Raw genomic sequence first — 18,702 nt, forward strand, 5'->3', positions numbered from 1 at the left:
CCCAATGAAGTGTACAAACAATATTTATTTATTACATTTATATGCCACTTCTATCTTCCAAGGAGCTTAAGGTGGTTCTCCTCCTCCCCATTTCGTCCTCACAACAGGTTGGTTAGGCTAAGAGATGGTCACTGGTCCAAGGTCAACTTCATGACTAAGTGGGGATTTGAACTCTAGTCTCCCAGGTCATAGCCAAACACGCTAACCATTTACAGTTTATGCCTGTCAGAACTGATGTGGTCTTCAATGCTTAACTTTTGTATTAATTTTTGAGCCATGTCTTTTGAGGGGTTTATCTATTCCACTGTCAGCACTAACAAAGCATCCTTGAATTTTTGCCAGAAAGGAGAAATGAATCTCTCTCCCAGCAATAACAGGGTTATTCTGCTTTTCATCTCAAGGCAAGTTCTTGACCTTAAGATACAGCTGGAGAAACAAGCAAAAATAACCAACAATGCAGCCATCCTAGCCTTGACTCAGTGGTTCTGCAGGTTCCTGAATTTGTTTTTATACATGCCATGCTCTCTAATTTGTCTGCACATTTCGAATGGAAAATAGTTCAAATAGTCATATTTTTGAAGAATTGATTGGCAGGTGTTTGAATCTCTTAAGGGCTGGATTAGAGGGTGAGCTTACCACACAGTGACTTCTTATAAAGGCTCCACATACCACTGAAGAAAGGTTGCATTCAGATGAACAAAGGCAAAAACCAAACAGATCCAAAAGGGGTGCTTGACCCTCCTGCAATGGTTATCCCGGGGAGCATCCCTGATTTATAAGCATTCATCAAAGCTTCTACAAATGCATAGGCAGCTCAGGTAAGGCTGATAAAAGTAGGGGTAGGATGGTTTAAACTTTTATTCTAATACAAATGGGACAAGAGGAGACCTATGGACTCCATGCTCACTTGGTTGCTAACTGCATCTTCTTCAAGGCACAAAGGTCACCAAGGTTGGAGTGCTGGCGGCAGAGATCCTCTGCCAGGAACTACCTCTCCCATCAGGCACATCCAGCTGGAGCCAATGGAAATTTGGTCTACACCAGGCATGGCCAAACTTGGTCCTCCAGCTGTTTTTGGACTACAACTCCCACCATCCCTAGCTAACAGGAGCAGTGATCAGGGATGATGGGAATTGTAGTCCCAAAACAGCTAGAGGGCCAAAACAGCTGACGATGGCTCTACAGGGTTTTAGGAAGGAGTCTTTCTTAGTCCTACCTAGAAATGCCAGGTGCTGAACCTGGGTCCTTTTGCATAAGAAACTATGTTCTGATTCTCCTCCCCTCTCCATATCAAGTTCACAAATTATTAGATTGTAAACATCTCACACAGAGACCTGACTTCTTACATTATGCAACTTAAGTGGGTGAGCAGATTTCAGGCTTACAGAATCTGCTTTTCCCCACTAGAATCCCAAGATCTACCAACCAGAGCCAGATGCAAAAGACATGCAGTTAGAATTAAAGGGCAGGGTGCTTCTGAGCATATTCTAAGCCAATAAATTTGGTTTCACTACCAGAACTGAACTGACCTCACCACAGTTTCACACAGAACTCCAGTGCTGCACAGGTTTCTTCATTTCAGCAGCCTTATATATAGGTGGAATAAATATTTAAATATTTTTGTTAAAACTCTTTCCCATTGAGGCTATCCATCACCTCATTCTTGCCAAGTTTGGCTTCCAGCAGTCTGAGTTCCCTCCAAAGGCGCACATCTCCATTGTCTTCCGAGACAGACAGATTCCAACAATATTGACTTTATTTGGCCCTATGTCCTTTTACCCTTTTCTTCAGTATTAGTTGTTGGTAGCCTTATGACAGTTTTGCTTTTTGATAATTTTATGTTCCTCCTTTTTCAACAAGGTGTATATTTGTTCTGGTGCCCTTTACATACATATTGTGCATGCTATGCAAAAATAAATAAATATGAGAAACACCCTCTCTTACCAATCTACTACAAATTGACCATCTAGTAGATCCCAGTCTATCCACCCCTTATCTAAAGCTCCATGCAGTTTGATGGTGCTATAGTAGCATTTATATAGTGGCATCATTTATTTAGCTAACAAGCTTTCATATACTTAAAAAAACCCCACAAACCTACTTGCATATTAGAAAACATCAATGAAAGCAGTGCTAGTAATAATAGTAATAATAGCAATAAGGTAAAGATAAAAGGTAAAGGACCCCTGGATGGTTAAAGTCCAGTTAAAGGAGACTCTATGGGATGCGGCGAAGGAGCCTAGAGTCAGCGTTTGTCCAGACAGCTTTCCGGGGCATGACTAAACCGCTTCCATCACACAGTGATGGAAACCATAGCACACAGAAACGTTGTCTACCTCCCCTCCGCAGAAGTACCTATTTATCTATTGCACTGGCATGCTTTGGAACTGCTAGGTTGGCAGAAGCTAGAACGCTCACCCTGTCGCACGCGGATTTGAATTGCCGACCTTCTGATCGGCAAGCCCGAGGCTCAGTGGTTTAGACCACAGTGCCACCCGCGTCAGCAACAAGATGCCCATCTGTCATGGATGCTTTAGCTGAGGTTCCTGCCTTGCAGGGGGTTGGACTAAATGACCCTTGGGATCCCTTCCATCTTTACAATTCTACAATTCCATGATTCTAAGAGCTAATTCTCGAGATTTGCAGGGAAGAGGAGTATCTCTGCACAAAGCGCCCTACCAAAGGCAGCCTCACACGTGGCCGCTCAGCTGAGAGCGCGCAGGCGCAGCTAAGCCGCTTCGCGTTCCCCTTTCAACCCTCGAGTCCCCCAATCAGCAGCAAGTACTCCCGTCGCTGTTCCGAGTCTATTGGGCCACAGGGACGCCATGCAGGGACGGGACCGGGAGCGCGGGCCAATAGGAGGCCCGGCAGGGGGCGGGCCCTCTCTGCACGCCTTCTCCGGGGTCAGGCGGCAAAGGAGGATCGCGGCGATGGCTCCGAGCAAGGAATGCGGGACGGAAGGAACCCTCGGTCGCGGGGTCCGCAAAGGCATCCGGGCTGTGCTGCTCGGGCCGCCTGGGGCGGGGAAGGGGACCCAGGTGAGGGGACCCAGGCGTCCGGGATTCCCAGCCCCTCCCCGAGGGAACTTCCCCAGTTCCCCCGCTCCTGCCCTTTTCTCTCTCCCGTTTGGCTGTGGAGGGTCCAGCAGCCGCGCTGCGTGGTCCCCAGTCGACCCTCTTTGCCCCTTCCCCGCTTCCTCTAAGGAACCCAGGAGTCCGGGATTCCCAGGCTGTGCAGGGACCCCCTTTCCAGCGCAGGACGTTTCACGGAAACATTTTTATTCCAGCAATCCCCCCCCCGCCCCCGAATGAATAGGACTTTGCCGCAAGTTCCTGCTTTGTAGGGCTTTAGTACTACTTTAAACGTAACTGCCGAGTTTTTTGTTTAGCTTTGAGTAAAACTGCCATAGCCAGGAGTAACTGTTGCGTAGGGTGAGATTTATTTATTTAGTGCTTCTCCCCCTCCTCATTAAATCCCCACAACAACCCTATGAGGTGGGTAGGCTAGACTGGGAGGCAATGGCCGGCTCAAGGTCATCCAGTGAGCTTCATGGCCGAGCAGGGATTTGAAGCCTGGCTCCCAAGGCCTAGTCTGAAACTAACCACTACACAACACATGCCCATACTCTGAAAGAAAGAAAAGTGTGTGTGAAGCTGTGGGGACTTTTTTCTATCCCATGTTGTAGAGGGAGGTTTACTTCCTGTGGAAGATGTGCAGCCTTAGATGTTGCAGCATATGTAAGCCGCTGCATTTAAAACTGGGGTGTCAAAAACAGAAAGTTGTTTGGAGTAGGACTTTATTTGCTGTGTGAAAAAACCATCTCTCTCCTTTGCCCCAACTAATCTACGTTCTGCTCTGTTGCAAGGCAAGCAGCTTGCCCTTTGTACAGTGCTGGGTGGGGCACTATCACATGTCTGAAATAATTTCTTGCAAAACTGGCTTTCAACTGCTTGCCTGTCTAAAAACCATCAGCATTCTTTAGTGTATAAAAATTGTGGGCCTGGGCAAAGTAGAATGCCCTGAAGGAACGGCTGCCCTGCTGCAAGAAGTGAACAAATTACTAAAGCCTCTAATGAGGCTAGAGTGCTCATCGGAGGAGGCTGTCCTCAGTGTCTGTGTATGCACTCACTGCTTTGACTTTGCTTCCTCCGTCAGGCTCCCTCATATCTGCATTGGATGCCACTTGATTGCACCTGATAGCAGAATTCTTTGCTGTCAGTCGACTGATCCTTGTGTCTCTGCATGAGTCAGTGGTCTGGACTTGCCTCCTTCCCTGTATGAGTGAAGTGGGCTTCCCAGTTTTAATACAGGCGGGAGTGTGCTTCAGTTATCAACAATTTAGGAAACATGTTAGTATATCTGATGAGAGCGGGAGAAGGACTTTCACTCTGATGCATTTGAGGGGGATGGAAGTTCAAAGTTTGGAGGAGCAAACTTGTTCTCCATTATTCCAGAGGGCAGGACTAAAACCAAGGGGTGGAAATTTCAGGGGGAAAGATTTTAACTACACTTTTGGAGAGACTTCCTAAGAGGAATGCTTTGGGAGGCGGCAGTCTCTCCTTGATTGGAGGTATGTAAGCAGGTACTGTACATCTGCCAGTCACAAATGAAGTAGTTGCATCCTGCATTGAAAAGCAGTTGGACTAGATTGACCTTCAGAGGTTGTTGAACCACAGCTCCCATCATCTCCAGATAGTTTAGTAGTCGGTGGTCAGAGGTGGTGGGAGTTTGTAGTCCAGCAACATACAGAGACAGCTGAAAAGCATTGGACTAAGTGACCTCCTAGGTCTCTACTGGTTCTATGCGTCAATTAATCCTAAAATCCAGTATAAATTATCCAGAGCTGTTCTAGGGCCATCTTTGCCTTCCCTTACTTGCTTCTTGGCTCTTACTGGAGTTTCCCTTTCTTCCCTCACACACTCATCCTGCATCCCTTTCTCACTAGCAATCTCTGACACCACTGAGTCATTCAGTTTATTCCCCAAAGCAATTCTTATAATCCAGGCTTCCTTCTTCCAACAGGGGAAGGGCCATAGTAGAGCATCTGTGCATGCAGGAGGTCCCAGGTTCAATCTCCAGTGTCTCCATGTAGGGCTGGGAGAGAACGAAGCTAGATGGACTCAGTGGTCCAACTTTTGCTGCAGGCTTTAGTGCAAAAAGTACATTCATACACCTGGCACAGTAAAGCTTCTACCATATTGCAGTGGTCATGTGAACATATTTTTTATGTAATTCAATTATATGCACCAAAATTATTTCCTACAGTTGCCGCTCTGTGAACTTCCCCCTAAAGTTTCCTTTGTTCTTTCCCGTGCAGGCCCCTCGGCTAGCTGAGGCCTATTGTGTGTGTCACTTGGCGACAGGCGACATGTTGAGAGCTATGGTGGCTTCTGGCTCGCCGCTGGGCAAAAAGCTGAAGCAGACGATGGATGCTGGAAAGCTGGTAGGTACAGAGGGGTCGTTGCCACTGAGCCATTCCCTTTGGCCATATCCTTTAAATAGCTTCTGTGGTTTTGGAAACTGCGCTGTAAATTGAGTATTGGCACCAGCTGATGCTGTAATGATGTTCTTTGGCCTCTGATTTATGTGACGGAGAATTGGAAACGATTTGGAAACGGTGGTGTGCTGAACGTGTCCACGGAGTTTTGGAGTTGAGCACAGAACCTCTGTGGACACGTTCAGCACACCGCCCGGTGGAGTCATGTCACACATTGCCCTGGGCATGGATTTTGATTTATGAACTGGTTGCAGGAAGTGAGGCAATTGCATTGCCTTCTTTTCTTTTTTGTTCAAGTAGTTTTCCTGGCGTTCCTGGCTAAAGAAATTTGAGTGCCTCTCTACCTTCTAAATTTTTCATCATACAGTTTAGATTTCCTGATTGCTGTGATAAAAGCAGTCTAGCTTACAAACTAGGAAGAATTGGTGGGAAACAAATGTTTTCTGTCTTCCTTTCCATCCATCTCCATCCTTTCCTGGTCAATGTGTGAAATGTTTCATGTCTAAAACCTTAATGAAATGACATTATTTGAAGCAACAAAAAATATTTGAACTAGCAATAGTCTAGTCTAGCCTTTGCTAGGCTGGTGCCCTCCAGATGTTTTGGACCTCTACACCTGTCAGCCCGAGTCGAAACATCAGAAGGGTTCCAGGTTGGCAAATGCACCTCTGTAAATTTCATTTAGCTCATTTATCTGCTGTTTGACCTTTTACAAATAATACTTTGGATCAAAGTGTACATATTCCAGTTTTATGCCAGCAGCTGAACTGATAAAAGATGCCTTTTTGCCCTCTCTGTTTGTAGACATCTTTAGACCAAGACTTGGTGTCTAGAACCACAGTCCTAACCTTACTTAGGACTGTGAGCCCTATTGATTCAAATAGGATTTACTTCTTTGTTGACATGGTTAGGGTTGCATGTGGATGGCTTCTTCTGTTTGCCTGCATTTTGTTGTGTCATAGCTGGTGGCCTTCCAAACAAGACTTTGTTCATAGTTACAGTTTTAGAGCATGACTGTGATGAATAATGCTTATCTGTTCCGTTCAAGCCACCACTGTGATTATCACTGGCCTAAGACATCCAAGAGCACTGTGGGCATGGCTGGATATTCTAGATAATGTGTTTTTTTACCTGGAGCCAATAAGCTGCGTTGACTGCATACCACACCCAGGTCTTGAGATGGGAGATAACAGTAGCTTTTTTAGTACTGAGAACTACATCAGAAACTTATATATGTATTTCTGGTGCATAGGAATAAACTGAAATTTAAAATCTGAAGTTTTCATGAAAGTTATAGGTGGGAGGGATCATAAGATCACTTAGCTCAATCTTTAGCTGGAAGTAGGAACACCAGAGCACTGACCCTTGACACTGACAGTCCTATTCCACCTCCAGCCACATTCAGGCTGCACAATTTCTGTGCTGTGGTGCACTTTGAATAGAGAGGGCTTGCAATTGTGGGGATGTTGCTTTTGTTCTGTGGCTCCTCTTTTGAAATCAAAGGTGCAATATTGCACTAGCCGTTGCATAAACTGGGATATCCTGAGTGCAACACAAGGTCTTAAAGCTATCCTTTCTGTCTTCTTGTTTTCTGATCCTTTAGTGTGTTTGGACTTCTAGTTTCAAACTTATTTTATAGCCGCAAGCACATCTTGGAAGAAAAAAATATTGTGTGTAGGGCAAGCATGTTTGACATCCTGGTGACACTGTAGCAAGACTTCATTTTCGTCTCCCTCCCTCTCTCTCTCTCTCTCTCTCTCTCATTCTCTGCCCCTCCACAACCCCCCATCCCACTCCAAATTGTAAGGTGAGTGATGAAATGGTGGTGGAGCTGATTGACAAAAATCTGGAGACGCCCTCCTGCAAGAATGGTTTCCTTTTGGATGGGTTTCCTCGCACAGTGCGACAAGCAGAGATGGTACGTGATTCCTGATACCTTGGATCTTCTAAGATTGGGGATAAGAGTTTCCAGCAGTGCCACTTCATTAGTCTGTGGCAGCAGAACCAACCAAGAGCATTGTGGCACTTTAAAGATTTATCGTGGCAGAAGGTTGCATGGGCTACAGCCCACTTCATCAGATGAAGTGTTATCCAGAGTTCAGGTGTGTGTGCGTAACTGTAAACACTTGAGGATAAAATGAAATGAAAAGCAGAAAAGTACATATGTTATTAATATTGGCCATTAACCAACCAACAAAACACTTGCTGATGGTGCAGACATCCTGCTCTTGGTTAACACATGTAGTGTGATTTTAAAATCCTTTGTCCTGGTGTAGCCCGTGACCAGTGGCATCAAACCTCTTGATGAATTGTTTCACAGTGCAGTCCCCTTTTGAAATTTCTTTGCTCCTCCATAGCTGCCTTAAGGTCAGTTATATTAGATAGTAGCTAAGTAATTTCTACTCATAGAACTTACTTAAGCTGGTCATGTCAATTAATTTCAATGGGCCTAGCCTGAGTAGGACAAATATTAGATGGAACACAGAGTGTACTGGGAAGTTGAAATGTTCCCTTGCTGGTTTTTGTATATTTCCATTTCTTGATGTCAGGTTTGCAACCGTTTCTTCTTTTCTGTTGAGCTAGGCTGTGTAGAATGCAGAAGAGCATTGCTGCCAGAGGACGACATGTAGCAAACTGGAAGATGAACAAGTGAATGAACCTTTGACACTGGAAGTTACTGTGACTGTGTTGCTAGAGTAGAAACAAGGACAGAGCTGGCATCTGGGTTTGCCACCACCAATAGTTTGCATCTGGGTTTGCCACCACCAATAGTTTGCAACACTATTGTACAAAGAATATTTATCACAGTGCATGTGTCAATTGGCTTGTCAATGCCTTGGATGTCTGTGTTATCATCAACAACTTAATTTTCTGAATGGTCATTGTTAATGACATACTTATCCCTTTCACTTCATTTTGACCTCACTACTGGCAAAGACCACACTCCCTTCCCCAGCAGCCATGAGTTACAACTAAGGCCAGTGCTTCTGCATCTGATGAAGTGGATTGCAAACTACAGAAGGGAGCTATTTTGTAATGCCCCACAGTAAAGTGGGAGGAGGTGGGCGCGTAGATGGAGATTATTATCTTGGAATGGCTCAGTTTGGGCTCCATTGCTGAGCTCCAGGCCTGCTGAGGGTCCAGCTGCCTTCATTTTTTATTGTTTCAGAGGAGATTTTTTAAGGCCTGAATCCACACATTCTGTGCATTTAAAAGTAGTTCTTCTTTCCATTCTCTTAAAATGCTGCAGCTGGATGAGCTCATGGAAAAGAGAAAAGAGAAACTAGATTCTGTCATTGAATTCAGTGTTGCTGACTCCTTACTCATCCGGAGAATCACTGGACGGTAAATGCCACTTCCTTTGGGGGAAACTGGGGGGGGGGGGGAGAGGGAGTTTCCATATGCTGAGCCACTCAGAAAAGCTAGGTGCTGCATGTTACAACCTTTATAAAAAAACTAGGAGTGCAGTGTTGTGCAATGTGTGGGGAGCAGATAGCTCTTGCTTGCAGTGCTAATGAGAATTACAAGGAAACCCTTTGTTGAAAAAGTACATGTGTTCTGTTCACTCCCCCCATTAAAGTTTATGTTTTTGCTCAGTATATTCTACAGCAGGGGTCACCTACCTTTTTAAGCCTGTGGGAACATTGGTGTTTTTGAGTGAGTGCCATGGGTACAATCTCTTCTGGCCAATTATCTCTCCCCTCCTGCAAATCTAACACACACACACCACAAGAGACAGAAAGAGAGAAAGTGTGCTTTTCCAAGGGAGCTGGTTAAAAGTTGGATCCAGCAGAATTAACCTGAGCGTTGAAAAACACATAAAGCTGAAGGAGGAAGTTGGAGAGAGTGTCGATCCTCCAGCTTCCTCCTTCCGCTCCATGTACAACCTCCACTAGCCCTGCTTTCCATCTCATAACGGAAGAGGCAGTGACACCTTTGCACCCATGGGCACCGCACTGGCAACTCCTGTTCTGGAGAACAGGTCCCAGGGCACTGTCTGAGGGCACATGATGCATTCTGCAATGTTGTTTTCTGAAGCTGATGAGAGCAGGATTCCCACCAACATCTGGAGTGCCACAGGTTCCCTACCTCTGCTATGGTGTCTCCCCTCCCCACCCCATTTAAAACTTATTTCATAGCTATACATTGAACCTAAGAGGGTTTTAAATATGGTTAGTCTGGATGGAGGAATCCTGTGTTGCCATCTTGTGTTCTCTGATGGTAGAAAGGTGGGATATAAATACAGGTTTTTTTTTAATTTAAAAAAACCAGTGGTCTCCATCCAAGGACTGACCACTAATGCCTGATCCAAATGCTTGTAGTCCTAGTTCTGAAGAAAATGCTCCTCCATAACTCCTCCCCTTGACCTGCTCTGAAATGCACTCGACTGACTTGTGTGGTCTCTTTCAGGCTCATCCACCCAGCAAGTGGCCGCTCATACCATGAGGAATTCAATCCTCCTAAGGTCCACATGAAGGATGATGTATGTAACCTTCCCATTTTGATTTTCCCTTTTGGGGCTCTATTCAATATGCCTTTGATTGCTCTGTGATGCCTTCAGGAGGCTGGATAAGACTTATTTAGTTTATTTTAATTTAATACTGTAATTTTTAAAAAAGGTCTTGCTATGGCTTCAGTCTTGACTGGGTCATTCATTCAGAACCAAAACTGAATTCCCGATTGATGGTGGATATTGCATTTAGACTTGGAATCCTCTGATAATTTTGCAGTTTAATCGAATCAGAAGTGCAGATCCGAACATATCTCTAGCTTCTGCAGAATTGTTGGGCTGAGTGGGAGGGGTTATCCAAAGCAGAACCTGTGGGACTGTTTCATTCACCAGAGCCTGACCAGTGTCTTGCAGCGGTGGGGGCATGTATTTGACTCCTGCATTCCTCGCTGTGAAAGACTGCTTGAAACTGTGTAGGCAACACCTCAGTATCCAAAGGGAAGACTGAAATAATATTTCCACTGGTTGAGGGAGTGGAATAGCTTCTGGTCCCTTCCAATGGTTAGCAGCAACAAAATAAATTAAACAAAATACCTCAAAACAAATTCTGCAAAATGAGAGTACAGAATTCTGCTGCCCCCCTTTTAATGCAAAGTGCCCTAGGCAGAGTTTGCATCCCAGCATTCTCTGCAACAGTACAAGGAATAATGGGGGGCACCTCCTAAGCTGGACAGTTTAGGTGCTTGGAACACCAGATATCTTGGGCCAGCTCTGATGAAAACTGGAATAGCACCTGAGATTTCCTGGGAGTCATCAAGCTAGTAGCATCAGGTTTTAAGCTTGCTAAGGCTCTTGCGTTTTGCAGTATCCTGAAGTTTTGGTCCTTTTGGCCTGCTATGATGAGCATGGCCAGTGTTCAGAGGTGACATGGGTGTTGCTGTCCAAATCACTAGCTATCCCTGCTTTTATGTCTTGCTCTTGGTTAGGTCACTGGGGAGCCCTTGATACGCCGGTCAGATGACAACGAAGGAGCTTTGAAGACTCGTCTGCAGGCTTACCACACCCAGACGTCGCCGCTGGTTAACTACTATAGCAGGCGTGGGATCCATACGGCTGTGGATGCTTCCCAGTCCCCTGATGTGGTTTTTGCCAGCATCCTGGCAGCTTTCTCAAAAGCAACATGTAAAGACCTGGTTATGTTTGTTTAGGGCTCTCCTGTCTGATGCTTCCTTCTCCTTTCCTGTCTTCTGGGGTCTGCACGAGCAAGCTCTGTAGGAGAGGTGCCAAGTTGCAAGGGAGGAAGGCTGTTTATATACTGTCCATTAAACGGAAATGCCGCGCTTTCTCCGATTTGTATGCATATATTTTTTGAAGAGCTTCTGGGCTGTGTGCAGGTGGCCTGCAGGGGGCGCAGTGGCTTCACGCTCCGCTTTCTGGAACCTGGAAACTAGGCTGCTGTGCCTGTTCAGTCAAAAGTGAAAGCGCTCTGCTACTCATCTTGGCGACAGGGTTAAACTGGAAAATTGCTGCCGCTTCTCCTGTTCCACCTACATGTCGGGTGGCCTGGTGCAATGTTGTAGGAGTTCTGAAGGTCACAAACTAGCAGCTGTGGGCGGGAAGCAAAGTTGCTGGCTGGCCTTGTCCTAAGTCCTTGGCTCTAAAACTGCAGGAAATTAAATGCCATGTCAGCTTAAAGAAGGGGTGTGCAAAAGCAGCACAGATGTGTGCACCTGTGTGAAGAGACACGGGCACATCCTGTTCTTCCATGGGCCAAGCGGAAACTCTACAACCAGCACATCACTGGAAGTGCAGTGCATATCCAATACTTCTACAACTTCATGATGAAAGCCTGCAATAGGAAGCCCATATGTGGAAGCATCTACTCTGCATAACTTCTTCATAAGTTTTGTGTGTGTGCTTGTGGCTTAGTATTATTAATGTACAAGCCATAACTTGCATAAAATGGCAAAATGAGGACTGGTTTGACAAGGTGAGAATGCAGACGGAGGGTTCCTAGGCTTTGTGCTGAATTGTGCCACCGTGGGGCAAAGGTGCAGGACAATCAACACTCCCTCCCATTTACCTTCCTCTGGCAGGTTAGCGGCGGCGCCAGAATGTGGGCCAGATTGTATTCGTGGTGAAGAAACTGAAAACCCACTTAACAATGGTCTGGCAGAGCCTGGATGCTGTTGCCCTGTATTCCTGGCACACTTAATTTATTCATGAGAATTAACTTTGTATCCCGCCAAGGCAGCCTTTTTCAACCTGGTGCCCTCCAGATGGTATGGACTGCAACTCTCAGCATGGCTGGAACTGATGCGAGTTGTACTCTAAAATAACACGGAGGCAGGGGGCACCAGGCTGGGGAAGGCTGGCTGGGAGTGACCCTGTTCTTGCCTTTCAGTGAAGTGATATGGAAATGGAGGCCCTGCTCTCCCCTTTGCAATCTTGCTTTGAACCAGCCTTGTTGTTCTCATTCAAACTTGACCTGCCTTTGTGATATCCTTGAGATGCACTTGAGTTTTCTTGAGACGAGCGGCAATGTTGCTGGCGTGCGGAGGGTGGGGGAGGGAACTCTGATTTCATAATGTGCTTCCATCTGCGGGGCTCATCATGCCAGCTTACAGCTACATTGCTCGCCTTCACCTGGCTCTTGTGGCTGCCAGGGTCATTTCCTGTGTTTTGCTGCAACTCAATAAAGGTGCAAATTCTAGCATGCGTGGATGTTGCTGCCTACCTCTGGGATCACATTTATATCTGCCAGTTAGCCTCACAACCTTCCAGCTCTCTTGTCCTTGTGTATGTGTAGCTGACTTGATAGATCAGGGACTGTAAAGTATAGAGTGCCCTTGGCGGATGGGTGTGGGGGGAGGGAAGTCATTGTGCCTGTCCACTGACCTGTGTCCTTGTCTTTTTCCACTTCTCTCTTTTTATCCTTCCTTTAATTGTTCTTACATTGTTCTTAAATGCATTTTTGCTCCCAAATGACTCTTCTGAAAGACCTGTGCTCCTCTTTTGATTAAATAGGCTGAAATAGTATTTCGCTGCGCAAGAAACGCAGCAGTGAGAAGAACGCTTTAACCCATTGAACTGCAGAGTATATTGAGAGGCATTTTGCAGCTTTGAAAAAAGAAAATTCACAATGGACATTATGTAGTTTAGTCGAAAATATTTGTCTGTTTGATGGCCTGATAACAGTCCTGAAATCTAAATTGCCTTGTCTCACTGTATTATCTGAAGGCACTGGGGAGGCATATCATTCTCACCCCTCAAAATGTTTTGTTTTGTTTTTGTAAAGTTTTTCTCAGAACTGATGTTTGATGATATTTTCTCATGGGATTCAAAAGAATGGGACATGATTACACCTTCTCAAAATGGTGATTTATAAAAAAGAGAATCTCTTTCCAAGAGGAGGCCCATTTCACAGAATTTGTGATTTTAAAAAGACCCATTCATCCCATGGGGTTGCAGCCCTTTCCCATTTGCGCCCAACCTATGGCTGCTCTTGCCTTAATCTCTTATCCAAACAGAGAACTCAGGTGCTTAGGTTTCTGGGGGCACAGATTGCATGGCTTTGCTTGGAGACGGATGCAACTGAATCAAGCTTGCAAATCACCTGGTCCGAGGCTTGCTTTTGTTGCCGTCTCTGAGACACTGATGGTGCCTTGTTAGTTTAAGATTATGAACAATCCCTTGAGCATAAGCAGCTTTGGTCTGTACACTGGGAATCCTTTGAGGCCTTCTAAAGGAAGGCCGTTATAATCTAATAGTGAAGGGAGAGCTAGTTTTCCTGTAGGGGATGGAGGTTTTATTAAGAGAGCCTAAGAACAAGAACTTCCCAACAACGACAGGCCAGTCCATTTAGCTCCATTGCAACTGCCAGTCCGTTCGCCACCCACCATCATCTTTATCGCTCTTTTGTTTTAATTTGCATTGCAAGCTACCCTGGGATAAATATTATGAAGGGCAATACACAAGTTTGTTAAATACCCCAAACCTCCGCCCTCCTTGATTTCTTATCCCCTCTCTGTCTGCGATAAAGAAGTATTCCTTTTGAGTTCTTAAGGACCATTTCTCTTTTTTATATTTTGTCTTCATTTCAGCCGCATGAATCCAGGAGGTGGACGAGACAGGACAGAACACCATCGAATGCTGCATGTTCATCACCCTCACCCTTTTGCCTTCAAGCCAAGGGGGCAAAGGAAGGGAGGGCAAGGAAAGGGGCAGGAAGCACAAGGGGTAACTTGACAGGAATTTTGTTTTAAGAAGGTCAAACCAGAATTTAGGGAGGAAAATGTGTACTGTATTGTGTTGAAATGGGCTTGTAAAGGCTGGATATCACCATAGCTCTGACTCTAGACAGTTGCATTGTAAAAAATTAACTTGGCAGGGAGGGGAAGCTATCTTGGACCCAGTTGTTTTTCCCTGGATGGTCCCAGTGATTTAGGTACTTCATTGGAGGCACAGCGCAGAAATTAGCAGACTATGCACTGTAAGAAATCCGCTCAAAGGCTTCTCTAAGCCCAGGAGTTCCAGCTGTGCACAAGTCCTTGTTTCTGCTGTGCCTTTTCTCCACGTAGCCTCCACTTGGGGTGGGCAATTTTGGCCTCAGGTATAACGGCTCTTTCAATCACTCCCGCTGCAGAGATGCTGCAGAATTCCTGCATCAGCAATTGGCATCTGAAGTCATCACCTTCTGCATGGGGCAGTGCTGCCTGCTTTACTGTTCAGAGTAGTATTCACTTAAATATTGAAAGATCAGAACCAAGAACACTCCCTCTGCCCTCAAACAACTGCAGTTTCCACTTCTTTTACTTGCCATCCTTTTAGGGCCCACCTGCTACTTCAATAAAATGGCTGTCACTTTTGTACCTGAACAATTTTGTCCCTTGATTTTGGGTGTGGGGAACTGTGGGAGGCTGGTTGCAGCAATAGGCTCAAGTTCTTTGTGACGTGTTTCTCTTGCAAAGTCTCAGGTCCTGCACAGGCTTCAGGGAAGATTTAAACCCCGATAGCAACCTGAACCCTGAAGAGAGAAACCAGAAGGATAAACCACAGCCAGCTGTGTTCTAAGTGGGGTGCGGGGCAGGAAAGGAAGTAATGATACTTCAAAGAGAAAATTTAACTTGGGACTTGCAGATAGCAAGTTCTGTGATCTTAGCTGTGGACAGGACAGGACTTGTCAAGTGTCCACATGTTTCGCTTTCAGTGCTGGAGGTATTGATGTTCTGAATAGCGGTGGCTGTGGAACGCCAGCCGGGGAGAGCACTGTTGCACACAGGTCCTACTTGTGGGCTTCCCAAAGGCATCTGGTTGGCCACTGTGAGAAAAGAATGCTGGACACTTGCAGCACACTTGGAGAAAGGAAAACCTCAGCCCATTGAGGCTAGGAATTGGGCTCTTCCCCACCTGACAGCTTGATCAGTGGGATTTTATTTATACTTTTTATAAAGTCTCCCTAAGCTCAACCTCATCTATGTTCATTCTACTGGAGTAGGGTGCTAAAAATTTACAAACGGAGATTTTTGGTTGAATAATCAACTGCCCATTAATTTAAATAAATGGATTATCAATACATAAATTTAGATCTCTTTTTGAGATACTGAAGGATGTTCAAGCAACCAAGATTTCATATTAATTTTTTTTTGTTAGATTACATTTCTTACCATGATGCATCTCCCCCTCCTATACTTTTAGTAGGAAGCCATCAGGACAAAATTTTAAGCAAGTAAAGCTTTCCCCAACACATCCATCCCCATACAAAGAAAAGCTCCGTTCAGGTTGGCCCATGGAGTGTCTGGATTTGTGGCTGAAGAAGAGAAATGGCATATGCATTGCATTAAACATCCATATTGATTTTTTTTGTATTGCTGCCTGTATCTCTCTTATAAAATGCAATATATAAGAAATAATAATAATAATAATAATAATTTATTATTTATACCCCGCCCATCTGGCTGGGCCTCCCCAGCCACTCTGGGCGGCTTCCATAAAAACCAAAAATACAATAAAATATCACACGTTAAAAACTTCCCTGAACAGGGCTGCCTGGAAGGGCGTTCCACAGGGCGGGCGCCACTACCGAGAAGGCCCTCTGCCTGGTTCCCTGTAGCTTTGCTTCTCGCAATGAGGGAACCGCCAGAAGGCCCTCGGCGCTGGACCTCAGCGTCCGGGCAGAATGATGGGGGTGGAGACGCTTCTTCAGGTATACTGGACCGAGGCCGTTTAGGGCTTTAAAGGTCAGCACCAACACTTTGAATTGTGCTCGGAAACATACTGGGAGCCAATGTAGGTCTTTCAAGACCGGTGTTATATGGTCTCGGCGGCCGTCACCAGTCTAGCTGCCGCATTCTGGATTAGTTGTAGTTTCCGAGTCACCTTCAAAGGTAGCCCCACGTAGAGTGCATTGCAGTAGTCCAAGCGGGAGATAACCAGAGCATGCACCACTCTGGCGAGACAGTCCGCAGGAAGATAGGGTCTCAGCCTGCATACCAGATGGAGCTGGTAAACAGCTGCCCTGGACACAGATTTGACCTGTGCCTCTATGGACAGCTGTGAGTCCAGGATGACTCCCAGGCTGCGCACCTGGTCCTTCAGGGGCACAGTTACCCCACTGAGGACCAGGGAATCCTCCACACCTGCCCGCCTCCTGTCCCCCAAAGACAGTACTTCTGTCTTGTCAGGATTCAACCTCAATCTGTTAGCCGCCATCCATCCTCCAACCGCCTCCAGACACTCACGCAGGACCTTCACCGCCTTCACTGGTTCTGATTTAAAAGAGAGGTAGAGCTGGATATCATCCGCATACTGATGAACACCCAGCCCAAAACTCCTGATGATCTCTCCCAGCGGCTGCATGTAAATGTTGAAAAGCATGGGGGAGAGCACAGAACCCTGAGGCACCCCACAAGTGAGAGCCCAGGGGAAGCAATACAAATACAATTAAAAACCATATGGCATTTAGCGCAGCATATTCCACTTGCTAAAACAATCTGCCAAGACCCTCAGGGATGTTCAGGTGGTCTGTGGAGAAAAGGTTTGGGAACAACTGCACTAAACACCTTCCAGAAGTATTGCAAGACCTCCATATTAGAGTAGACCTTCAGGGCTCAGCTTACACTGGAAAAGGGTGGGAATTTTCTTACTGAAATAGGTGAAAACTTATTTCTGGCTTTTTGCTGCCTGCTCAGAACCCAAAGGGTTGAGTTTGGTAGTGCAAGAAGCAATATTTGCCCAAATATCCCCTTGTACAGTATATGTATCTCTCCCAGGCACAAGGTTGCTTCCATGCAGTTTCCTCTGGAACTCATGTGGTTTATTCATTATTACAGAAAGTCCCCCACTGGGCTGAGGGCTGCAAGACTGAAGCTGAATGGTAGAACACACTTGAAGGCCTTTATGCAAATTTGATTCCATGTGTCTATTAGGTATCCAGATCTTACGAATTGTAGTGAAAAAACAAGTGATGTTTGAACAGATGAACAGGGAGCTGCTGGTCCAGACCGTCACCCAGGAAAGGAGATGCAAACTCTAGGGTTCACCTTGTAGTTCCCAGAGACAGAGAGAAATGCACTGTCTGTCATGGCATCTCAAGAACAATAGGTCCCCAGTTCCTTGGTTCCTGCTGGTGTTTCCTGTGCAAAGCAAGTGCTTCCAATAGGATTTACAAGCTTTGGAACCTATGGGAGCAGATGATCTAGGCTTCTGGTTTTCACTGTGCATAGAAAAACTGACACTAGAGGACAAGTGTCTAAAGGGCATTTGTCATGCATGTATAATTACACACACACAGTACATAATATGTTGTGTCTGGCTATACTGTAAATACAAATCAAGCAGCCAGAAATGGAGGAAGCTGAAACAAAGTAACTTAAAGAAACTGAAGGATCTTGGTCGTTTGGGATTTCATCATGCAAGATGAGGCTTACCTGGAGCAGCTTGAGACTTTTTGGCTCTTGTCACGACTACAGGCTTATCAAGAGCTAAGGATGGTGATCCTCGGAGTTGCTGTTTTTAAAGGATTCTAAGAGTCCCCTATTTCACTCCCAGAATTACAATTCTCTGAGTTCTCTGGGTTTGTTAAATCACTGGAAACTGTAGCTCTTTGAGGGGAACAGGGGACTGGGAGATGCCAGGGCTAGAACCTGGGCCTTCTACATGCCAAGCATGTGCTTTGCTATTGCCCATATGTTGAGGATTGTGCCCCACACCCTTTGTCAACTAGAGGGGCAAAATTAGGGGCTTGGGGTGACAGCTGGAACGTGTGGCGTTTAGAAAACCTACTTTAGGCAAAAAAACAAACAAACAAAAAAGGGCGTTGGAGCCAGCTAGAGTTGTTTGATGCTATTCCTCAACCTGAACATCTTCCGGCCCAGTATTTATTTTATAAGACTTATACACTGTCTTTTTTGTGGGGGGAGGCAAAGGCAAAAATAGCAGAGGCTCACATGAACTCTGCACACACAGAGAAACAAGGCTTTGCCTGCCCATCCTCTGAGACGGAGAGCGCCGCACGAGCCTTCCTTTTGGACCTTCACTCTTTATAAGCAGCTCGTAGGCTCAAAGCACAACGCCTGCATTACATGTAATTACATAAAATACGTTGGTTCTTAAGTCGCCTTCCCCCGCTTGGGACGCATGCGCATTGCGAAATGAGCAGACAGCTTGGGTAAGGAAAGGGGGTTGTGCGGAGTTGACGCGCCTGCGCCTGCGCAGCCGGAGCTGGAAGGCCGTTGGCGGCGGTTGGGTTACCTCA

At 45.8% G+C, this 18,702-nt stretch overlaps 1 protein-coding gene and 1 long non-coding RNA gene across 4 annotated transcripts; one reads left to right on the forward strand and one right to left on the reverse strand.

Annotated features, from left to right (window-relative positions):
* Nucleotides 1-2,876: 2,876 nt before the first annotated feature.
* Nucleotides 2,877-14,827, forward strand: AK2 (adenylate kinase 2). 2 transcript variants are annotated; one of them, XM_082229548.1, is made up of 7 exons: nt 2,879-3,038; nt 5,318-5,443; nt 7,305-7,415; nt 8,748-8,842; nt 9,908-9,980; nt 10,934-11,129; nt 14,051-14,827. In XM_082229548.1, the coding sequence occupies exons 1-7, from the start codon at nt 2,931-2,933 to the stop codon at nt 14,056-14,058; spliced, it is 717 nt and encodes a 238-aa protein (XP_082085674.1). In that variant the 5' UTR covers nt 2,879-2,930; the 3' UTR covers nt 14,059-14,827. The 2 variants fall into 2 exon arrangements, with proteins under 2 accessions (XP_082085673.1, XP_082085674.1); XM_082229547.1 differs by lacking the exon at nt 14,051-14,827 and having other exon boundaries at nt 2,877-3,038; nt 10,934-11,297.
* On the reverse strand, nt 7,422-18,694 carry LOC309536006. Of its 2 annotated transcripts, none has more exons than XR_014221480.1 (3): nt 17,876-18,694; nt 14,820-14,973; nt 7,422-8,131 (listed from the first exon to the last, which is right to left on the reverse strand). It is a non-coding gene; the product is annotated as an uncharacterized lncRNA (long non-coding RNA). The 2 variants fall into 2 exon arrangements; XR_014221481.1 differs by lacking the exon at nt 7,422-8,131 and adding an exon at nt 12,500-12,632.
* Nucleotides 18,695-18,702: the final 8 nt, after the last annotated feature.

The sequence above is a fragment of the Podarcis vaucheri genome, assembly GCF_965113315.1.
Source record: "Podarcis vaucheri genome assembly, chromosome: 7".
Lineage (NCBI taxonomy): Eukaryota > Metazoa > Chordata > Lepidosauria > Squamata > Lacertidae > Podarcis > Podarcis vaucheri.

Coding starts and splice junctions, on each gene's coding strand:
- AK2 (XM_082229547.1), top strand. CDS start 2,931: ATGGCTCCGAGCAAGGAATGCGGGACGGAAGGAACCCTCGGTCGCGGG. Junction 5,444..7,304: donor CGATGGATGCTGGAAAGCTG/GTAGGTACAGAG, acceptor CCAAATTGTAAG/GTGAGTGATGAAATGGTGGT. Junction 7,416..8,747: donor CAGTGCGACAAGCAGAGATG/GTACGTGATTCC, acceptor AAAATGCTGCAG/CTGGATGAGCTCATGGAAAA.